General features: G+C 39.7%; 1 protein-coding gene across 1 annotated transcript in view; it reads right to left on the reverse strand.

The window, feature by feature from the left end:
• The window catches only part of DCDC2 (doublecortin domain containing 2), an 81,372-nt gene that overhangs the window by 7,759 nt on the left and 51,128 nt on the right, over positions 1–22,485 (reverse strand). The window contains exon 10 of the mRNA XM_019473615.1: positions 8,919–9,019. Within this exon, the coding sequence (XP_019329160.1) occupies positions 8,919–9,019 (101 nt within the window). The remainder of the gene's footprint in view (positions 1–8,918; positions 9,020–22,485) is intronic.

The raw sequence follows: 22,485 nt of genomic DNA on the forward strand, positions 1-22,485 counted from the left end.
GCTGTGTCCCCTCCCAACTTCCTGTGCACCCCCAGCCTACTCGCTGGTGGGGTGGGGTGAGAAGCAGAAAAGGCCTTGACTCTGTGTCAGCACTGCTCAGCAATAACTAAAACATCCCTGTATTATCAACACTGTTTTCAGGACGAATCCAAAACAGCCTCATACTAGTTACTATGAAGAAAATGAACTCTATCCCAGCCGAAACCAGCACAACAACTAAATGAACATAGGCGTCAAATATTAATATCAACATGTCAACATGAGAGATTCCAGGATCATAACAGAGAACAAGGGGCACTTCAAAAATTCATGTTGGAAGCACCCAGCCAGTTGTAGCCCAGGGTAACTAAACATGTATACTGTAATGAACTACAGAATAAGTGTTCCTGTGTTATTTTAGTCCTGTGTCCACATCACAAAAAAACAGCAGCACAACTTGAACCTGACAGCAATAAACCTAGGACCGGAGAAGCATGAGGTGATTACATTCATATTCCTTGAGGTAATTGTCACGGAGAGGTAAGCGACTTCTAGGACAGGGGACTTTTCTGGTGACTGACGGATTACCCTCATTCCTCCTACAGTCAGAACTACTCATAGTAAAGTTTGTAATTTTGCCTTTTGTATGGTTGCAAGAAAATAGGAAGTAACCTTCTTTCTTGTATTGCTGGCTGCAACTTTTAAGTGAAGATGATGCTTTTGCAGTTTCCCAGTTGAAAGTACAAGTACAGTAGTTAGAATAACTAGCCTTCAAACCATTCCTTCCTGACTGTGAGCACAATTCTTTGCTTGTCATGGACTAGCAATAAAGTGACTCACTGACAAAAGACTTGTATATGTATATTGAAAGGCATATTCAACCAAAGGCACGTATAACAACTGCAGTCATCCTCAACTTCATGCTGGAAACATGGACCTAGCTTGCCTTCTGGAAACCTCCTGACTTACTAGCAGGTTGATGAGGAACAGAGTGAATTTCATTTTGCATTCAAGTAGTACGATTGCTTGATGGTATTTTTAATCTCAGCAAAAACAGAGTGTTTAAAAAAGAAAGATGTATTCTAATTACACTTATCATGCTATCATTCATTAAGAACTACATTACCAAATGCCATCATCATTCAAAAGCAGTAAGTCAGGAAATCTCCAGACATTGAAGCATTTGGCTTCTTTTCCTCTAGGGATGCTAATGTAACCTCTCAGAAGGTTTGTACATGACTGATACTAGAATATTGAAAAGTCCAGTATCACAAATCATTTAAGGCGGAAATTATTTTGTACCATTAATGTAAAACATAATTTTGCTTTATTGAAGCCATTTGGAAATGTTTACTTGGCTAATGGCCACAACAGACAAACAATGAGGTAGACAAGAAAAATCTTAATGGTCACAAATACCGGCATGAATACACCTCACAAATGCAGCATCAGGAACACTTAACTTTGATTGCACCAAACCTCTCCAGAACAGAGCTGCCCTTGCTCCTACCCAGTCAGGAATGCTTTGTAGCCGCACTGCACAGATTCCAACAGCAAAACATTTTGTTCCCGAACCAGATAGGGTTGCTAAGTGACAGCAGCCCTCTTCTCTTCCACATCATTTACAAAACCCAGGCTCTTAAAAACAAGCAAATGAATAGTTAAGGGTTCATCAGTCTTACACATCCCACATAGTAAATGCACTGGTGTTCCTGAAGGCAAAAAAGTCTTTATCCCCACAACATTTAAACACCAACCTTTTTATAAATTGGATGCATTTTTTTGTTGTTGGTTTGTTTTTTTTTTTTTTTTACAACAAATGCAGCACCTGAGTCCAGAGAGTCTAATTTTTCATAAGCTCAGAGCACCCAGAAGTCTAACTGGAATGAATGAAAACTATGTAACTTGAAGTGTAGAAAACACAGCTTTTCAAACTCCATCCCTCAGTTTCATTGTGTGGTAACTGGAAGCGTGCATAATTCCTTAATCACAAGACGGCCATGGCAGAGAAGAAAACATCTGATCGGATCCTTACTTTTTTAAGATGTACCTAAGTCAACAATATTTTTCTCCATCTATCTCACTGACAATCATGTCTAGTTTTTCCATAACATTTTCCATGTGTACATTAAAATTTACCTAACCTTCACACCCTACAATACAGTATGATCTGTTCAGCATCCCTGTAGACAATGAGAAGATTGATAAGCATTTAAAAAGAAGCCCTACTGAGGTTGCAAAAATACAGAAATTATTTTTTTCCAGAAACAGACTCTTCAACAGTGAATGAAAAATGCCCTAAAAGTTAAGCAATTTGAGAAATGGTCTGCTCTAGGATTGCTAGATTTTTTCAAGACAGGTGCACACAGAGAGAGGTAACTATTTTCAAAGTGGTATCAACACTAGTTTTATGACAGAACTGCATTTGCAGGCTTTACTCAGAAGAAGTGAAGGCCACACAGGCCTTTAAAGAAAAGATCAGACCTTGCTGCTATAGCTTCAGAAATCACAATCATCCAATGCAGAAACCAAGGGAATATCTCTGTTCTCTTGCTGAGCTGCAAGGAACCAATCAGAATAAGTTTCCCTATCTCACAAAGACAAACAATAGAAAAATTAAGTGTAAATCAGTGGAGCTGAAAGAACATGCAGGGAAAAATCTTATCTGCTTGTCAGCACTCAAAATCCAGAAGGCTTAAATTACAGCTGCATCATTTGCAGCAAAATTTGAGCATAAAAATTTTTGCATGTACTCTTTCCAAATGCCATTTTGAAATCCTTACTGATGTCGTGCGAAATGTTTCCTCATGAAAAGTTCTAGCCTTTTTAATCAAGGAATGTCTCTTGGAGCAGTCAGCCTGTTTTAATGTTGAATCAATGTAAATTTTAACATTTTGCCTTCAGCAATAGGGAAGATGATAAACATTTTGTCCTGTTCACTGAGGTGAATTTTGTGTCTCTAAAGCAAAATGTATACTCCATAATGAAAACTGCAAATGAAAGGTGCAAATTTGCTGCTACTGATGATACACTCCAGCTACAGAGAGAGCACCTAGGGGAGCTACACAATCTCACATCACATCACAGCCCAGGAAATGGGGAATAATGAGTGGCATCAGGACTGCATTAATGGCTAGTGAAAGAACCAAGAGTGTGAACATCTACAAAAAGACCCAAATCAGTGCCTGTTAGACAAATTTATCACCCAGTGATTTTTACAAATAAACACAGAAAGAGAGAGGGAGATGGGGATGATGAATCTGGAGGGGGAAAAAAAACAAGCCCAAAAAACAACAGAAAAAAACCCTACATCACTTACATCTTAACAGGCAGTATCATATACCCCACGGCAAAGTAGGCTGGCAGAACAACATGCCTGAATTCCTTGTAGGGATCATGCACTGGACAACTTTGTATCTCATAACTCTCACGCTTACCCCACCTCCCAAGGGCTCAGTGTGGGAGAACAACCATGCTTATGGAAATGGATAAACCAATGCAAACTTGCAGTGTTATTTCAATACTAATACTACCAACTGCTGCTTTTGTATTTCACAACTTATATAAAATTAAAAAAAAAGTAGCAGTTTGTTCTGAAAGCTTTACAAGTTAGAAAATTTTCTATCTCAGAAAGTTACTTTGAATATATTTATATTATTATCAGCAAACTCAAAGTAACACACTTAATTACCATTTCAAATAAGAAACTTGTATTGTTTTGCTGCCTCCCTACCAAGAACTGCAATAAAATCACCTTGTTTCCTTGCTATTTGCACAATTGATTTCATAATCTGTCATCAGTTCCCATGGATGTTGACACAGTGATGTAAACAACCAGCCTGGAGTAAGTCTGCATGTCAAAAGAAGAAACTATCCATTTTGTATTTGGAAGCTGAAGTCTCGGTTCAGAATACAGAACAGAAGGGTCTGGTCTGGTTTTAGGCAAAACACTGATTTTTCCTCGTTGATGTTCAATTACAACTGTCAGCTAGTCTGGAGTAAAGCAAATCCTATTCTTTTAATATGTTCTCAGCTGGCAGACAGCATTTTACAGAATAGGACATAAGCGGGTGTCTAGCCAGTATTACACTAAGTTTAGTTAATGGCTAATCTGGCATTTGTTCAACTGTGTACTTCAAATGGCAAGACAGAGAAGGTGCACAAAAGGAAAAAAGACTAAGCTCCATCTTCACCACCTCATTTATGTGGCTGATGGAAGTGATAGCATATCAGAAGTGTCAGCATTCTAGTGAAAGCTGGCATGTAAATATTTATGCATTGTGCAAGATAGTCAAGCCCTGGCTGGCTGTCCTCTTCTATATTTCTAGCAATAACAGAAACTGCAGTTCAGATAAGAAAAAGCTATAAAGTTGTACATCACAGAATTTAAAACAATTTAAAATGGTCATTAATAAGAACCTGAACATGTAAAATGCTAAATGCTTCCAAGGTCTGAGTAACCTGTTATTGGGGAATAAAAAGTACTCAGTGCTACTCAGAAGGACCTGGCTTCTTGCCAGATTACCTAGGAAACTATACATGAAGTTTTAAAATGAGAAATAAACCATGGCTTGAGTTGCAATAAATTCTGGTGCTTTGTTTGTCTTTTCTGAAAATATGAAAATCAGATCATTAATAGTGTGCATTACTGATTTCCCCCCTCCTCAAACACACCTGCTGCCAGTGCCTTGTGCAGGTAGCAAAATCAGTTGGTAGCAACTGAAAAATATTTCCATCTGAGGACGATGCGTGGGCCTTCGTACATGAGCTTAGAGGTATCAAGCAAGCTCCTGGAGTTGCAAGCTTGCCAGCACAACCGATGCTCACTGGCAACTGTATCAACAACCACAGTTACCACTGTCAAGTACAGAAGTGGCAGTGGAGAGTTAGCTATTCTCCCCTCCCTAGTGACAGTCACCATCTTCTGGCTGAGGCAAACTGGTGAGATCCACTGGCAGAGCTGTTGCCTGTAAGCATCTCCATGGAGAAGTGAGGCTGCCATCTCCAGGGCTCTTGGATTTCATATGAATTGCAGTCAACCTAAAAAGTAAGACCTGAAAACCCAATTTACACTGTCAAATGCCTTACGCTACCCAGAGGAATTCTTTATGCACCTTCAGAGGCCAATAAACAGGCTAATCATTTCTCAATTTGATTATTACGCTGTCAAGACCAGGGCAGGATATACTTCAGGATGCCATAAGAAACAAAGATTAAGACAACAGGCACCACTTTCTTCCCCAATGTCAGTACTATCAGTACAACCCAACACATCCTAATCATCACAACACTTCACAAGGAGAGCTGCAATTAACAGGGCTGATGAGCCCAATGGTGTTTAGCACATAAGTCTCTGAGGCCGGGTCAGGTATTTGCTGTGAAAAGACACAGCTGTAGTGTTCCGTATATCAGGGACCAGGACAGTCATGCTCTTGCCCCTTTCAATCACCGGGTTCATGCGTCTTCAAGAACAATGTCTATAGAATAGCTGAGCAACACTCCTTCCCATTAAAGTGAATAAATCACTGAGAATGATCCTTCTTAGAAACAGCAGGCTAAAATAAAATGGAGAGATCCAGATTTTTTTTTCAGGTGGGTATGGTGCCCTTCTTCAAAATGGCTACAGCAGCAACTTCATATGTGGCTTTTGTTAGTGTACAAATTGGTATTGCAGGCAGAAATTAAAACGAAGTATAAGCTCATAAAACTTCTGTCTATTTTCCCCTCAGGCATTTTTTAAAGGCAGAAGACAAGAAAAATGTATAGTATTCTTTTACCCAATTCAAATAAATTGAAAAAATCAGCCAGCTAAATAGTAAGCACAAAACCCCAAAGCTTACTAAAAAAAAAAAAAGTTGACTATAGGACTGAAATAATCAAAAGATGAACAAATACAGAGTCACAGAAAAATTAGGTTGGAAGAGACCTCTAGAGCAGTGGTCTCCAAACTGTTTTGATTGCACACCCCTATCAATAAAAAATTTTTGAGCACGTACTCCCAATATATGTATATTTACTTATTTATAAATTATATACATGTACTACTGAAGTTCTAACATTTTCTTCCTGCACCCCAATGCATGGTCTTTCATACCCCCTGGGCTGTGCACACTCCACTTTGGAGACAACTGCTCTAGAGATCATCTAGGCCAGTGCACTGCTGGACCAACTTCAAAGTAAAAATAGGTTGTTTGAGGCCCTGTCCAGTTTAGTTTTAAAAATTACTGAAAACAAAGATTCCCCACCCTCTCTGGACAGGAAAGTGCTTACAGTTCTCACTGTTGAAAACATTTTTCTTATGTCCAATTAGTATTTTCCTTGCTACAAATTCTGACAATTGCCTCATCCTTTTGCTGTGCAACACAGAGAAAAGGCTGGCTCTGTCTTCTCTGTAACTCCATCTGAAGCTGAAGAGAGCAATTTAATCTGCCTTCTCTTGCTTAGCCTTTAAAGTGAAACAAACCCAGTTCCCTAAGCTGCTTCTTGTGTCATAGGCTCCAGCCCCCTAAACATTTTAGTGTTTTTCTCTTCTGTTTGCAAATACCTCTCTTGTACTGGGAAGGACTCAAAACTGGACAAAATATTCTAGATGCAATCTCAGAGGTGCCAAGTCAAGGGAGATAATCCGTCCCCTTGATGTGCTGGCTGTGCTCTTACAAATGCTGCTCAGCCTGCACAGTCAACCTTCATCAGCAAAAGGGAGCGCTGCTGACTCATTGTCAACTTGCTAGCCACAAGAGCTGCATGGCCCCTCCTGCAGAGTTGCTCCTTAGCCTACCCATGCTGACTGTACCAATGCATAGTTACCCGGTCCCAGGTACCCCACTTCATACTTTGTTGAACTTCATGAGGCTCAGGTCAGCTTATTCCTTCAAGCTGTTGAGATCGCTCTGAAAGGCAGCCCTGCATATCACCCGATAATGACAGTTTGGCTTTACTACTGAGCCTGGATAAGGCTGCATCCTGTGCCATCATCCACGTTACCGATGAACATGTTAAAAAGTATCAGACCCAGTATCAAACCCACCATTCATAAATAGGTGCCAGTTAAATTTCAACCAACTTTTAAGTCCCATTGAACCAGCCAGTTTTTCATCCACCTTGTAGCCCACAAATCCAGTCTCTATCTTCCTTAAGGATATCTTTCTCCCCATATCTACCACACTTCTTCCAATTTCTCCTACAAATATGGAAGTCCACGTTGGAAGAAAGATAAATGACAATAACTGCTCTCCCTTCATCCACAGAGCCAGTTATTTCACCGCTGAGGCAAAGAGGTTGTTTAAGTATGATTTGCCCATAGGAAATCCATGTTGGCTATTCCCAATAACAAGCATCAGTTTCCATTTCTCGACAAGCTTTGGCTTTCCAAATTTCATCCCTGCATGCCCAGGCAATGTCTCTATACTGCTCATTAGCAGTCCATCCCCTCTTCTACCTACCACACTATACCTCTTTTAGTATGAGGTCAGGAGCCCTCTGTTCAAACTGGCCTCCTGCTATGCCTGCTTGTTTTCTTGCATATGGGGATAGTTCTTGTGCTTTGAGGAAGATGCCCTTGGAGGTCAACCAGATCTCCTGTGTTCCTCTGCACTTCAGGGCAACCTCGCACAGGATCCTGCCTTCCAGTTTCCCAAACAAGCCAAAGTCCACTCTCCTGAATTTCAGGATTTTTATTTTGTTATTTGCCATCCCCACTTCCTTCAGGGTCCTAAACCCTATTGTCTCATGGCCACTGCAACTAAGGCTGCCACTCAGTATCACACCCCCAACCAGTTTCTGTTTACTCATGAGTAGCAAATCCAGCAGAATGCCTCTCCTAATCATGTATCCCACTACCTATATCAAAAAGTTGTCTCCAACACACCCCAGAAATCTCCCGGATTGTTTGTGCCCTGGGTAGTTAAAGTGTATTTACAAACAACTGTTTTTAACTCCCTCCCATTTGTTTACAATCTCACATTAACAATCATTCTTCAGCACTGAGCCTACCACCAGGAAGTCAGAAAAATGCTCAAGAATCCCTTACGTTGTTGGGATGACTTTTAGCCTGAGAAATCTATTGGGTAAACTGTGATTCCTTACACTGCAGCATGGATCAGAAATATTATCTTGTGGCCTAGGTGGCTAGCCCCAAGCCATAATCAACAGACACCAAAAGCAAATGCAACATCTTGTGGACTGGACACAAAGTTGAACAAGTTGGCAAATTCCTACAAACACGTAAGATGAAAAAGAGGACTGTCTTGTGAGCAATTCACTAGCAGAAAAAAAAAAAAAAGAGGTAAGTTTTCAGCAAATAATTTAAGTAGTTCTACTCTCCACTTCATTGGAATAATCTTCAACTTACCTATTTCCTGTATTATTTCAGTTCACAGGAGTTTCTTTTAAAAACAAATCAAAGTAAAACAAAGAGGATATAATCTTATGTTTAGTTATCAAGATCTATTTATTGCACATAAGTCTTACGATGAAAAAGTTGGCCAACTAAGTACCCTGTTGTTCCAACAGAAGAAAGTGCTGGCAGCTTTAATAAAAATCAGATAAATCCACACCTGTTTGTGGTTCAGGACTGCAGGAATTCTAACCTTTATTCTGTGCCATAGTCCCTTTATCCCTTTACACTGCTCCACCAGTATAAAGGGACTGTGATCCAGGTGGATCTATTTGGTAGGTAGGGAGTCCTGATTCTCTAAGGCCCTGTAAGGGCTCTCAGAGCAGTTCTCAAGCTGATGTATGATGAAGAGGTAGCTGATATTTGACACATTAACAGAGAAAGGAAGATTTGCTAAAGCTACCATAAAAGAAGCCGTATCGTTGAGCTGTTACAATCATCCCCACAGAATTATGCTGTACACTTGAAAGAAACTGGGGAAAGAAAAATAACACACAACCTGTGATCCTAAAAATATGCCATTTATTTAAAGCTCAATCAATACCTGGTCCAGTGGAACTTCTACACGAGTATCTTCATCTTCCTGCACTTCAGCTGCCCCCCACATTTCAGACCACTCTTCGCTGGCTTTATAAACATCTTCACCTACAATGGGAAAGATACAGAGTGGAAGGAAGTGAAGTCCAATTGTGACACTGTGTGGCACAACTACTGAACTGCATTCAATTTTGTTTCTGAGAGCACGTTTCTGAGCTGACCCACCATTCCCTATACAGTTCTTTCAATGAAGTTTTCAGTCTTCCATTATTGTCAATTTGTTTTCCTTTCCTTTTTAATAACAAATACTTCCATGCCACACCATTTGGGGAAAGGAAAGGAAACAGAGACTGAACAAAGCCCTGGATCTGAAGTTCCTTCACTTCTGGCAAAGGTCAGGAGTAAATCTGAACTTAATACATTACAACATCATATTACTTCTATTTCTACAGTCAATGATAATACCCTCTAGTAATTAGCATTATAACACAACTAGCAAAAATCTCAGGCTCTGAATCAAGAACAAACATGGTGAACCAGGAAAGGAGTAAAAGATGAACAGAACCAGTGGGATTAATGCTACTCCCCACCCTTGGGCACGTGCAAGTAGAATTATATCTGAAACTTCACACCCACATTAAAAAAGCACATACTCCTAGCTAACAAGGTTAATGGTTACAATGATATTCAATTTTGCAAAGATTTTACACCATTTAGTTTGAGTAATTTTTTTTCCCCCAAGTGTAAGTAATAACTAGGGGTCTTCAAGGTTTCTAATGTGGGTCTTTCAGTATCAGCTAACTAGGAAAGTGAAGACAGGTACATACAGAAAACAAACAATTTCCAAGTGACACACATTCCTCTCTCCCTTCCCCCCAAACTGAAAACAGCCCAGAAATTAAAAGCACAGGTTACTCCAAATCATCTCCCTCTCTCTCCATCTATCTAGGAAAGACAGATGGTCCTATGTTGACGTGTTCATATCCAACATAATAAGTAACTACAATAAGAAAGAGGAAAAAATACTTGTTCTGTTTTGGATTGCCTCTTAATTCTTCATAAAAGGATGCGAACTTGATATCAACTGACCACGCAAATTGATCTACATTGCTGGACACTGTTAAATAAACAGCCCTAGTGAAGCACTGAACCATTCATAGAACCATTGAGAAAGAGGAAAAAGAATGGATGAAAAACCAAGACTTGGAGAACTCTGGAGTCCACCTGCATAAGAAGTCAGCATTGACTACTCTGGAGGTTAGTTTTCCAGTTAGTTTCTCATCACTATGAGAGCCAAGGAAAGAGTTTACTCTGGGAACAAAATTCTGAGGCATACCATACCACTGCAAATGGCTAACTGGGGGGAGGTGCCAGCTCATCCAGATGGCCTTAGATGTCTACTGACAGGCCACTGACCAGAGCACCAGAAATGAAAGCTGTTCTCACTGTTTGAAATAAAGAGGCAGAAATGGGGAAGTCTATGAAACACAACAATGATATTCCAGAGTGGTGCAGCTGGCTGCATCTTAGGAGAGAGATTTTCTGATGGACATAGCAGCTTGCACACCTGAGCATCAGTCCCGCTGGAACCTCCCCACCCAACCAAAAAATCTATATTACTTGTCCTCTGAAAGTACCGGTGTTGGAAATACCACAGGGTTCTCAGCATCATTGGTTGGATTCTTATCATAAACATATCACACATCTTGAAAAAGGTCCCATCTTCATACTTAGCATGGAAATAATACTTTTCTTAATTTCCTTTTTTTTGTGGATTATTAAATATAATGCATCTGTTGTAGTATGTTCCACTGAAACCAACTAAGGACACCCAATATTTGCTGGCAGTATGGTAAATCTTAGACAATCTACATATACATCTCATTACAGACCCCCTTTGCCGAGACAGGCTTTTTTGACAAATTCAGCAGTAAGAACATGGAGTGGTTGAGAGTAGCAACAAATGCATCTGAATGCATGTACTTTTTCAAATAATCAATGCACTTCACATTTCCCATTTTTCTGAGCTCTCTAAGGGACAGAAGGTTCTGTTTCTCTTACCTGATATTATTGTTGCCTCTCATCATAGACATTCAATTGAGATATAGATCACCACCATATTCTGAGAGGTAAATGTAACGTGTTCCTTGAAAGCCACCATGATGACTCTCATAACTCAAGGCCTTCCCTTAAGTACCTTAAGAAAATAACCTTGTCCTAGATTCCTTGGCTCACTGAACTATAAAAAGTCAAATCAGTGTCTGGGAGAACTGCATTTAATATCACCACCATTCCATTTAGACTCTGTAATAATACCTTTGCCTTCAAGATCCCCAAGTCTTTCAACCAAAATGGGGACTGTCTGGCCTCTAGAGATAAAAGGACTTTGGTGCAGAGGTAATTCTCATCAGCTTTTTCTCTGGCAGGGCAAAAGAGGAGGTACAAGGGAGATGAACATGTGTTGGCCCTGGAGGTCAAATCCACAAAATTCATCTGAAGAGTTGAGGATTCTCAATTTTAAAGCACCTCTCCTTAGAAGAGTAGATCAGCCTCAGGGCTATGCTGAATAACCCAGCAACTAAACTCCACACAAGGAGACAGACATGCAGTATTTTCAAAAACCTTAATCATGAAACCAGGAGGGAGTGAGGGAGAGGGAAGAAGACAATAAATTTCTACCTGGGTCATGCAACCAACTTTCCCATTCAAAAGAATGTACCCAAAAAGCTAGTAACAGGGGGATTTCAATAAGCAAAAACTGAAATCCCCATGGGATTTCCTCCAAGCACTTTCTAACAGACGTTTGCTCAGAAAGCTGGTCATAAATGAAAAGAGATTAGTTGAAAAGAGTTCTGCACAACCTTCCAGCATCTCTCAAGGATAACACTGTTCATTGTCTTGCATGGAAAGCACTCTAAAGTGAAATAGCATTCCTGCTCTTCCACAGAGTGGAAGATGCCAAAACTACATGGCAGGCTGCAATGGGAAAGAAAAGCAACCACAGAAGTCACAAAAAAAACTTCAAGGACAGTGTTTTCAGACAAAATGGGAAATTATCCCATTTTCAGAACAGCTATAGTCTTTGAAGAAAACAAGTAGTTAAAGAACAGCATATTGCAAATGCATACAACACAAAAGATCGTTAGTTGGTTTCTGAAAGGATGGCAGAAAAGATTTTTTGTTAGAAAAGGAAAAGAAAAAATTATTTAAGGAAATAAGAAAATTGACAACAAAAGGGAAATGAATTATTTACCTCTGCACAAACCCGAGAGTATGGAAGACAAATGGCCAAAACACATGTACCATTAATAGTCAGGGAAGGAAGAAAAACACTTAGGTCCGAAATGTGCCAAAACAGGTGAAAAAAAAAATGACACTAACTGAAAAATGGGAAAGTTGTAACACTTGAACAAATAAAAAATTACAAAGAAAATGGCAAGGAATGAAATTAGTCTTACATTAGGACACGTATGCTTCTTGTCTTTTAGTACCAAAAGTGAAAAGAAATACAAAAATTGTAAAATAATTTACAAAAAATTAACTTGATTAAATGAGGCATTAAGAAAATAGCTCAAAATGTAAACATTATTAGTGTTGCTACTCTACTTCAGCCACAAGTATTTACACTTTTTGCATGTGAATTTAGAAATAGCTGGAGGAGGGCAGCTGAGTGAAAGGCCAACATATTCCTTGTTTATGTGATTCTGTGTCAAGATCTTGTCAGCAGGAGTTTGCAGACCACATTAATCACTATTATCAGTGCTGTGAGTTACTCAGCACCTCCCAAACAAATGTGTTAGGTTGGGTAATTTTGCCTCATATTTTATAGGTAATATGTCAGAAATGCTTTTTGATTTAGGAAAAAAAGGCACCAAAAAAAATCTTATTGATGCAATATTTCACATCTCTCTCTCTGAATCATTAGTCAGTTTCTACACGTCTCTAAGGGAGGAAAAAACAAGAAGGCATTTTAGAAAATGCTATAAATTAAATGAAAAAACATTTTTGTAAGTCTTCATTCTATATTGTTATGGGCTTATATCGCAATCTCTACTAAAGTTAGAAATAAGTAGCGTATCTTACTGAAAAGAGAATTCCCAGCAGTTCCATTAGATGGAACATTTATGCCCACCCCAAATGGTTCATAAAATATTGTAGATTAAACGTGCTCCTCATACAAGAGCTAGTTCTGACTTTCTGTGCCTCAAACTAATTGAGAATTGGCCACAGTCAGGGTCATGGCAACGTTGGGGCAGAAGAGCTCTAAAAGGGGGTAAGAAAGGAAGGTAGGTCCAAGCCTTGCAGTCAAGCTGTGGCATATTCTACCCGTTTGCTCCAAGTTGAGTAGAAGATGATGGCAGCAAAGCATTCAAGGGCACTCTGAGCTCCAAAACGTCTCCCTACAGCTTTGCTGACAAGTATAAATCAGAGGATTTATTTCAGCTAGGTTCTCAGTTCTCCATGTCACAGTAAGTGCTGCTTCTGTCAACAGGTCAAGTAAAGTATTACTGAGAGTCTCCTGATCTTCTGTAAGGATATTTTTCCATGGTGTCCAGACAACCAGAAGAGACTGTAATTTTTCAGGTTTTGCCAGTCACTGTGTGAAAACAGACTGTCTTGAGCTAAAAATCACCACTATTTTTTAAACCCTATACAGAGAGAAGTGAGGTAACCTAAACAAACATCTCCCATTATTTCTGATTATTTTAAAGCAGGGCCATGTTCAGTAATTCTGGCATGAGGGAGAAAGAAGAACCCACAGAAGGGCAAAGAACAGACCACAAGAGGGAAAAGGCATTCAACAGGAGCAGCCAACTGGAGAGAGAGCATATGCAGAGGCTGGAGGATATGGACACAGAGGGAGATGATGAGGGCACGGTAATGTTAGAAGGAATGTGCAGAATGAGCAAATAGGAAGATGAGGAAACACAGGTGGAAATTAAGGGAATAAATGGGGTCCAGCACACTGGCAGGAAGGCAAAAAAATGGGTTATGTGCAGCAGAAGAGTAGAAGCTTGAAAGAATGAGAGGGGAAGAAAGAACAAGCCAGCAGGTACCCATGCCAATTTAAGCTTCGTAAAGGAATCTTCCTTCAGGGAAGCTTGAGAAGAGGAATGTCATTTTACTAGTACCTATCTGCAATTGAATTTCTATGTTCAGATGCTCCCACACATACTCATTTGTGACAAAGGTGCAGCAAAAAGCAACAATGAAAAAATGCTTATTGTTATCAGGCAAGTATTTTTCTTGATTTCTTATTCTTATTGATTCCTACAATAAACAATATTTAGTAAGACTCTGGATAGTGGCACTACAGTCTGGGGAAAGAATTCTCACAGCATTTTTTGGCTTCAGGCTGAAGGGATGAATGAAAACTGCAACTACAAGTGCTTTCCTATGGAGCTTCTCCCAGAGTTATGCTCTATCTCACCTCTTCTCCAGCTCCATAATCCCACAGAGAGAAAGACTGATGAAATCTCAAGAGGATCCAGACTGCTTCAAGCTCTGAATTCCCCAAAGCCTTATGAGAGTTACCAGGAAAGGGAACACTTGGAGTCTGATAACAGCTCTACTGCAGAAAGCTAGCTAGCGTCTCAAAAAAGTGGTGAACCAACTCAACCTGCCCTAAGCAAAGTCAAATGATACACCTGTTGAAACACTGGCACCTACTTTATGGCTAACCTCTACAGGTAGCAGCAATGGAGCCACACAAACAGTGAGAACAAGGGAACATTTTCAGCAGAAAAAGGTGGTGAAATTACATGAGGGATGATGTTCTCAGAAGGCTTAGCTCTTTGGAAATCAGGTCCAGAGGCCATGGGTAGGAGAAAGGCAGAGTGGTCAGGCTTGGATCAGAACCTTAGAAAGGATGACGACTGATAAATAGGGTGTGGGGTTTCTGATTTTGTACTTGGCCAAGGTCTATTTCATTAAGTAAGCGGCTCAGTCCTCAGCTGGTTTCACCAAAGATAAGAAAAGGTGGTACTGTATTCCTACAGTACTTTTTCACCTCTGTGATTTTGTTGCAAATGGACAAATAAAACCAATACAATTTAAGACAATGTTAAGACTGCTGTAAATTATGCTTCTTGCATAATGGATCTTCATCTTCAGAGTTACCTACTCTGTTCTGTCCCCTTACCCATGCCACCGATGTTGGCTTTGCAGCCCCTGAAAATTCATTTGTGTGAAAGGGAGTCCACTGACCATTCACGGGAATTTTCTAGGTATTTTATACTTCTGACTAATCTCCTGATAGCTTAATTATCAGCAACAGCAAATTTATAAATACCCAAAACATTTTAACTGACAGCATTTCACCTGATACATGTACCAATTGTCTCAATACGCAGATGTTCAGTGTATTGTGCAGTCACTCAGTTCAGAATGTACAGAAAGAAGCAAGGAATTGGTGCATGTATAACTGAGCAAACCTTGGCTAAAGTACAAAGATCATTTTCTATCTGATGCCATTCAGTATTTCAGCTGGAATCCTTTTGTACACTTTGATAAACAAGAAAGTTATATGACTTTATTAAATAGTAATTGAGTTATACATTGAACTAACTCATAAGAAATCTATATATTTTAAATAATTAAGCATAGCAATTAATGGCTCTTGTATAAGCTCCTTTCCTAACCAGCATTAACTGTAAAACATTTATTGCAACACTAATTACAACATTATACAGTCATTAATGCATTTCAAATTTTAAACTGATTGAAGTTTAGCAGTAGGGATTAAAAAAAAATCATTGTAATAATAGCCTGCCCTGAATATTTTATGGAAATCAGAGGCATTTACTAACTGCAAGCTCTGTATGTAAGCAAGGGAGTTAATGTGACTATAAAAAAAATGAATGTGACTTACCACAGAGACAGCCTCATAAAAATGTTAAGTCAAATTAAAAACAAAATGTAAAAAATCTGTGGCTCATTAAATTGAATAGATTGCTATGAGGAATAGGGAGGACATGTGCGTTTATGCCTGTCTATAACATAATTTTCCTTTCTGGTTGTTTTTGTTTTGTTTTTAATTTCAAAGTATCAGTGTTGTACAAGGCCTATTTCCAAAAAAAAGCCATTGCCTTGGTGATAGGTTTGCATGTGTGTAAGTGCCTGTGACTTCTGTCATCAACAAGTAATGGAATTAAAGAGAAAATGGTAGCAATATACATATGAAACTGTTGGGAATATTAAAAAAGATGTATTTTTCTTCACCTGATACTATTGCACCCTCAAGCTTCTAAGCAATTAGTTCCTCTCCAGAAAATATTGAATTTCTAATAAGATTTCACACCATTATAGATTGCTGACATCTGACTACCTCAACAGAAACTGCAAAAGGTGCTTCTAGAGGTTGACCTTGTATGCAGCAGTCTCCTTTACCGATAGGAAATGTGGTAATGCTAGAGCAAGGGAAAAGCTGCCTTAGTCAGCTGCAATAGCTCAGTCATCTTTATACATAAACAGCTACAAAAATAAGAACTGCATGGCATAATATGAGGCTTTTTCTTCCTTCTGCCTACTTTGGTCGTTCACCTCATTTAGTCTCTGTGTTTCTAAGCATCTAATTTATTCATTTATTTAAATGACAGATCATTAAGACCATTTGCATTTTGAAATCAATAAAGCAGCTCCCGTTCAGCCACATCTTTTTTAATTCCATGCCTGTTCCAAAACTCAGCCTTCTCTTGGGTACAGCTGGGTCCTAAGGGCTAAACTGTCACAAAGCAAATGCAAAAGTCCTGGAACGTCTGTCCTGGTCCAGTCATTGCAAACTAAGCATAAGTACACCTACACTCCCTCCTGGAGCAAGTTAAGCAACATGGCTTTCCTGCTGCCAAGTACTCTTTGCCCACTTTATGTTTTGCAATGTATTCATTTTACTAAAAGCAAACCCAAAGAAACTCACCATGTGCTCGAAGAAAGAGGACGCAAGGTTTACCATCATCTTAGTTCCCCACTGGCATTAGTATATTCTGGCTATTGTGATTCAACACTGTAACAATACACACTAACAGCAACAAAAGTTCTCATTTCTTACTACAGATTGTGATTTTATCTCCTATTATGCGAGGAATAAACCTACAGGTCCTGTAAAATCTCTGCAAATAAGAAACAAGATGATGTCTCTTTCTTCAGCACAGTTTTTGCCTGCTTTGACAACACAGCAGTGATATGGTCTATGTGTCTATGTTTTAACTACAGATAGCTTTTTAATCCTAAAAGTTGTCAGCAGGAAAACATGGACAACAACAGTTTTAGCTCATAATGCACAGCGGATATTCAGCAGTCCAGGTTTATACTCTTTGGCAAGTTCATAATTTTACTGAAAGCAATTCAGAACATGATAACAGGAGCGGCTGCCATACCTGATGTTCTGTGCAGCTTTCCCTTTAATTAAGCGTTGGCCTTTTGCTTCCTGTTTTTAGCCAATAGCAAAACCAGGAAATTGAAATGATTGCTAACTTCTAAGACCTCATAATACTCAAAACTAGATCTGAAAAACTGTGGAGTGGCTCAACCCATCTCCATTATAGTACTTTTCCAAATCACAGCGAGAACTCAAACTTCACATTCTGTTATCTCTAGAACTTGTTTTATCGTTTGGATGGGGGGTTACTATGCAAGCCGTGCGACCACAATTAAACTGGAATGGGCTTTAAAGTGAGGGTGCTCCCTTACAAGAATTTCTACTAGGCTTCTGAAATTGCTACTTTCCTGTTCAACTTCCTACAGTATACTATTTACAGAATGTGGTGCAAACCAAAAAATAAGTAGGTTTGTTCTGGGGGGGGGGGTTTAAACCTTAAAACAAGATGCTGATAATTAAATGTGCCTTTGCTGTCACTTTCATAAGCCCAAATTCTGCTGAACCAGCTGCACTAGTCTAAGCTCTAAACCTCACATTTCCAGTTGCAATTACTGTTACATATAATACCTTCAATATTATTTAGGTTTCTAGCAGTGCAATGAGAGTCCAATCATAACTTTAATAGCATGCCTTATAGGTTACAAAAACCAAAGCACCAGTTCACAGTCTACTGGATTTGCTCTAAGAAGTGGTGAATTCAAATCTTGCACAAAGAGCTTTCAACACTAAGAAATTCTTTAATCATCTTGATTTGAGAGGATTATGACATGGAATAGTTGTAATATTAATGGCATGCTGGTGAAATTCTCAGTGTATTAAAAAAAAAACATTCAAAGTAAATACACAGCTAGCCCAACTAAACTCGGTTGGAAGATTAGGTTAAGCTTTAAATACGCTATGAGCATAATTCTTCAGATGTTAAGTCCCAGGAAATAATCACTTTCAAACAGTCTGGAACTCAAAAGAGAGAAGATTCCACATAACTGCTAAATTGGCAGCAACGAGGACAGCAAAGAATATGGGATACATTTTCTACTATGAATATTTTCTTTTTATCTATTTCAGTACACTCCAAAATGTGCATGTGTAAACTCACTGTGCAGTTTATTGGTTTCAGATTAAAATAAATTAATCCCACATCAGTGACAGCCAAATGCAGCCAACCAAAATGCCAAGAGTCTTTTTCACTGTCCATCAGGAAAAAATAAAATAAAGATCATAAGATGGTGATAAGTGCTTCCCTTACCCAATCCAAAGCCTTTGAGTTTGAAGGAATTTTTTTGAATAAACCTGCAAAGCCAAGTGAGGAACTGCAAGGACCCTTCAGAGTAGACAGTGGAGCTATACTGATCAATACAGTACTTGGGAGCAATCATTATCACTGTGTTCCTAGAGTTGGCTTTTAGCTCTCCATCAAAAATCCATCTCCGTTTCAGAATAAGACTCCTTACTTTAAAATGAAACTGAAAATGTCATAATTCAAGGCAGGAATTACATACATGATACATCCAATACTTCAGCATCTGGTCTAAGCTAGATTTCTAATTTCACTGTCAACTGAGAGAATGGGCATCTCTGGACACACTTATTCTCTCCTTGACGGCTGGAGCCTAGAAGCTCAGCTTGAATTAATTCTCTAACCCTCATACAGTTGGAGGTAGGCAAGATGCATCTTGCCCTCAACAAGTTTCCAGGAGCAGCTGGGATCTGAAAGTGTACCACGGTCGAGAAACCTTTAGGATTTACTGCATCTTTCTTGTTGCCATGGGGAAACAGACTGAAACAAACAGCCTCCCCAAATAAACAGCCTTTTCTGAACTTCTGTGCATGCCTTCTGAATGGACAAGGCAAAGGTGAGACCAAGTACGCTACAGCTGGAGTCTTTGCAAATAATCTTCTTTTAGTTCTTGCTATGCAGAGTTTGAATGCTATTAGCCCGAGCAGCACTTTGGCTAACAGACAGTAATGCAGATGGACAACGGATGTGCTGAGAAGTCTGGTGTGCTCATGCCAGCTCTTATGTTTGCTCTTCACCCCGCAAGGGCAGAGCTTACAGCTTGGCATTTGTGGGCAAAGGTAGGAAGAGAACAAAAGTGCCACTTGCACACTTCCCTCTCAATTTCTGTTCCTCAAACATATATTTGAAGTAGTCTTCAAAAGGCACAAGCAAACTGGGAAGAAAGCTGCAATGCTCCTTTCCACTAACTGAATCTAGCTGAAATACTACAGCTAATTGACTATATGGTTCTAGTTGCCTGCCTAAGAGAGAAGCTGCATCTCATACAGTCATCTCCAGGTGAAACAGAAGGGCCTTAATATAGAATAAACCACACCCATTGCCAGCTTTTAAAGCCGTTTTATCATTCACTTCAGTCCCACTAGTCACGCAACTTGCTGCAGGAGTCCATCTCATCCAGAAACAAGGTGACAAACCAGGACAGAGTGAGGGAAAGATCCTATTGACAGGGAGACATTCCGGAGCACTAAAAGCATACACACATTAGGAGAAAGGGAAGAGCTTGCACTAATACACAGAGCAACAGCCTATATTCCGCCCTTTAAAGTTGGACTGGATATTAATGCAGGTCTTCAGTATATGAAGAAGTACTGAAAACAACAGGTGAAGAAAAACAGTACCCTTAGAAAAGGGCATGTACCCTTCATCTGCCACCTCTGGATCCTAACATACTGTCCCAACAGTATAAGCTCCTTTCACACCCAAATGGGAGCACAATGGGTCCTCAGCATGCATGTAAGTAAAGCATATAAGGATACAGGATAAGCACAAACATACACACAGCATGTCTGAGTGTCAGTGTAAGCCATGTTTGCTTATTTGTATTCTGAAACCCAGAGGCTCAGTATTTTAAACATTAACTTCAATGAAGCTTTTTTTAAAAAATTAAACAACGGTTCTTTAAGTTTTAAACAAAATTTGTCCAGGGTTTGCCTGTGGGTTTTCTTTTCTTTTAACTGAATTAAACATTCTTGTTCCACAGTTGTAGCACAGCATTCACATTAACTTGTAATGAATACTTAATATGCAAAAACCCAATATTCTTTGCTCTGTTGAGTTCTCGTCTCATATCCATTATTTTAATACAAAGTACACTGCAATTGCACAGAAAAATACTTTTGCTTTAAATAGTCATAGGCCATAAATCAACCATCGAAAGTACACACAAGAACTTTTTAAAGACCATCAGGACATATATTTAATGGATACTTTCAAAAGAATAACTTTGTATTAGTCAGAAAAAAGTTCTATTTTAAACTCACATAATGACTTGGAGCTATAAATCACTCCAAAAGAAAGCTACAAAGCTATGAATTATGACTTGAATAAAGTCAAAAGAAAACTTTTCAAGCTATGAAGTTACTTTATAGAGATGCCTGTTATACAGCTGATGCAGCCTTTTGACAAGTCCACTCTCCAAAACCACAGCACGTGTCACCACCTGTTGCAAAGCTACACATGGCTGAGTACAAAAGGAGAAAAATAGTGAAACAAGAATGGCACATCCTCTCTGCTGATTAAAGGAAAAGGCTTGTGATAACCAGGTGGAGAGGGAAACTAGGAGAGCTTTTGTCTTCCCACTCACCACCTCTGGCCCTATGCAGCGACTCCACAAGAGCCTTGGCAAACCAAGCATTTCCACAGCTGCTCTCTGACATACCCTTTAGCCACACTAAGTTTCAGAGAGGTGGTGGGAACAGCTTAGGAGGGCTGAACTGCCTCCTGTTACACACATTTCCATGTAGGTGCTTCGCTGGCTGCAGAATGTATCCAAGCAATTGCCCAAAGTTGAACAGGAAGGCTAAGACAAAAATGGGGGTTGAACCCAGGCCTCCAGATCCTGGTGAATCGGTGCCAGACAGAAAGGATTACTTGAAGAAAGACCAACAAATGGCATGGAAAGAAAACAGACAAAGTCAGATAAAACGAATGAACTGCCACATGGACCCAAGGGAAAGCATCAGAGAATAACTCAAAAAGAAAGTACTGTAAAGAGCAGAGGGAAGAACAGTTAAAGGTGGGGAAGGTTGGGAGGGGAAGAGGAAGGGAGCAAAACAAAGGCGGTGGAGAGTGTGCAGGGAGGCCAGACTGACAAGCAGTGAAAGAGTTATTAGGGTAAGCTTGCCACAGCTGTCATGGGTACCACAGGATGAATTAAAACAAACAGAAACAAAGTTTCATAGACACATAAAGCCTTCTTCCATAATAGTATCAGGAACAGGAGAAAACTGCAGGTATAAAATGCATCTGTCACAAACCTGGGGTCACCTGACAATTTTGCTGCACTCAGAAAATCCTGATAGTCCTATTTGAGCCGGCACAGACAGGATGCAGGAACAACCACAAAACCATGGATGAAATGCAACGAGTAAATTTATTTTCGTTACCTCACCAACCGGGGGATCCCCGAAGCAGCACCTAGGCAGAGGCACATAAGCGGGAATGCAGGCACTGCGGAGCTTGGTCCATGCTAGAGGATCACTGAACCTGCTGTTTTCACCTGTATTTCAGGGATTCGCACAGGCGTAATTTACCACTGTGCTTTGATCTTTCCCACAGCAGGGCAGGAATCTCAAGCATGTCATATAGGGTGCCTCTAAGTCTATCACAGGTCTATGTTATCTAAACACAGATGTGCTACTTGTCCAACACACAAGACCAAACAACAATTAGTATGATATATGTGTTTTTTGACACCCCAGCTGCAAGTCACTTGAGCATGTTTACAATCATCCTCACCAATCTTCTGTTATTTTCCCATACCCATTAAGGAGTAAATTGACCTATACTACCTTGGCTGCATACCTGACTTAATAACAAGTACTGCTAAGTATTAACACACATTAAATGTTTTTCCTCTTTCCACAAAAAGCAGGATCCTAATCAGACTAATCCGATGCTCTCCGTTAAGAATATCATCCAGAGATCTGCCCCAAGGCTGGATAGTTATGAGTGGCAGGGTGTGTAGGATAGGATGGGCGAGTACCTAGGCCAATGGGCACCCCCAGTGTTTTGGAACTTCACCCCTGAGCAAGTGCAGAATCCTGAAAAGTTAGTTGAATATTTGGAAAAAGTATGCTGTCACCCTGGCAACTCCAGAGAGATGCAGATCATTGCAACGTGATGGGGCCTGGCCCATGCCTACCGAGCCCTGTTCAACACTATTCAGTACCCTCAAAC

The sequence above is a fragment of the Aptenodytes forsteri genome, unplaced genomic scaffold (genome assembly GCF_000699145.1).
Source record: "Aptenodytes forsteri isolate BGI_AS27 unplaced genomic scaffold, ASM69914v1 Scaffold248, whole genome shotgun sequence".
Classification (NCBI taxonomy): Eukaryota; Metazoa; Chordata; class Aves; order Sphenisciformes; family Spheniscidae; genus Aptenodytes; species Aptenodytes forsteri.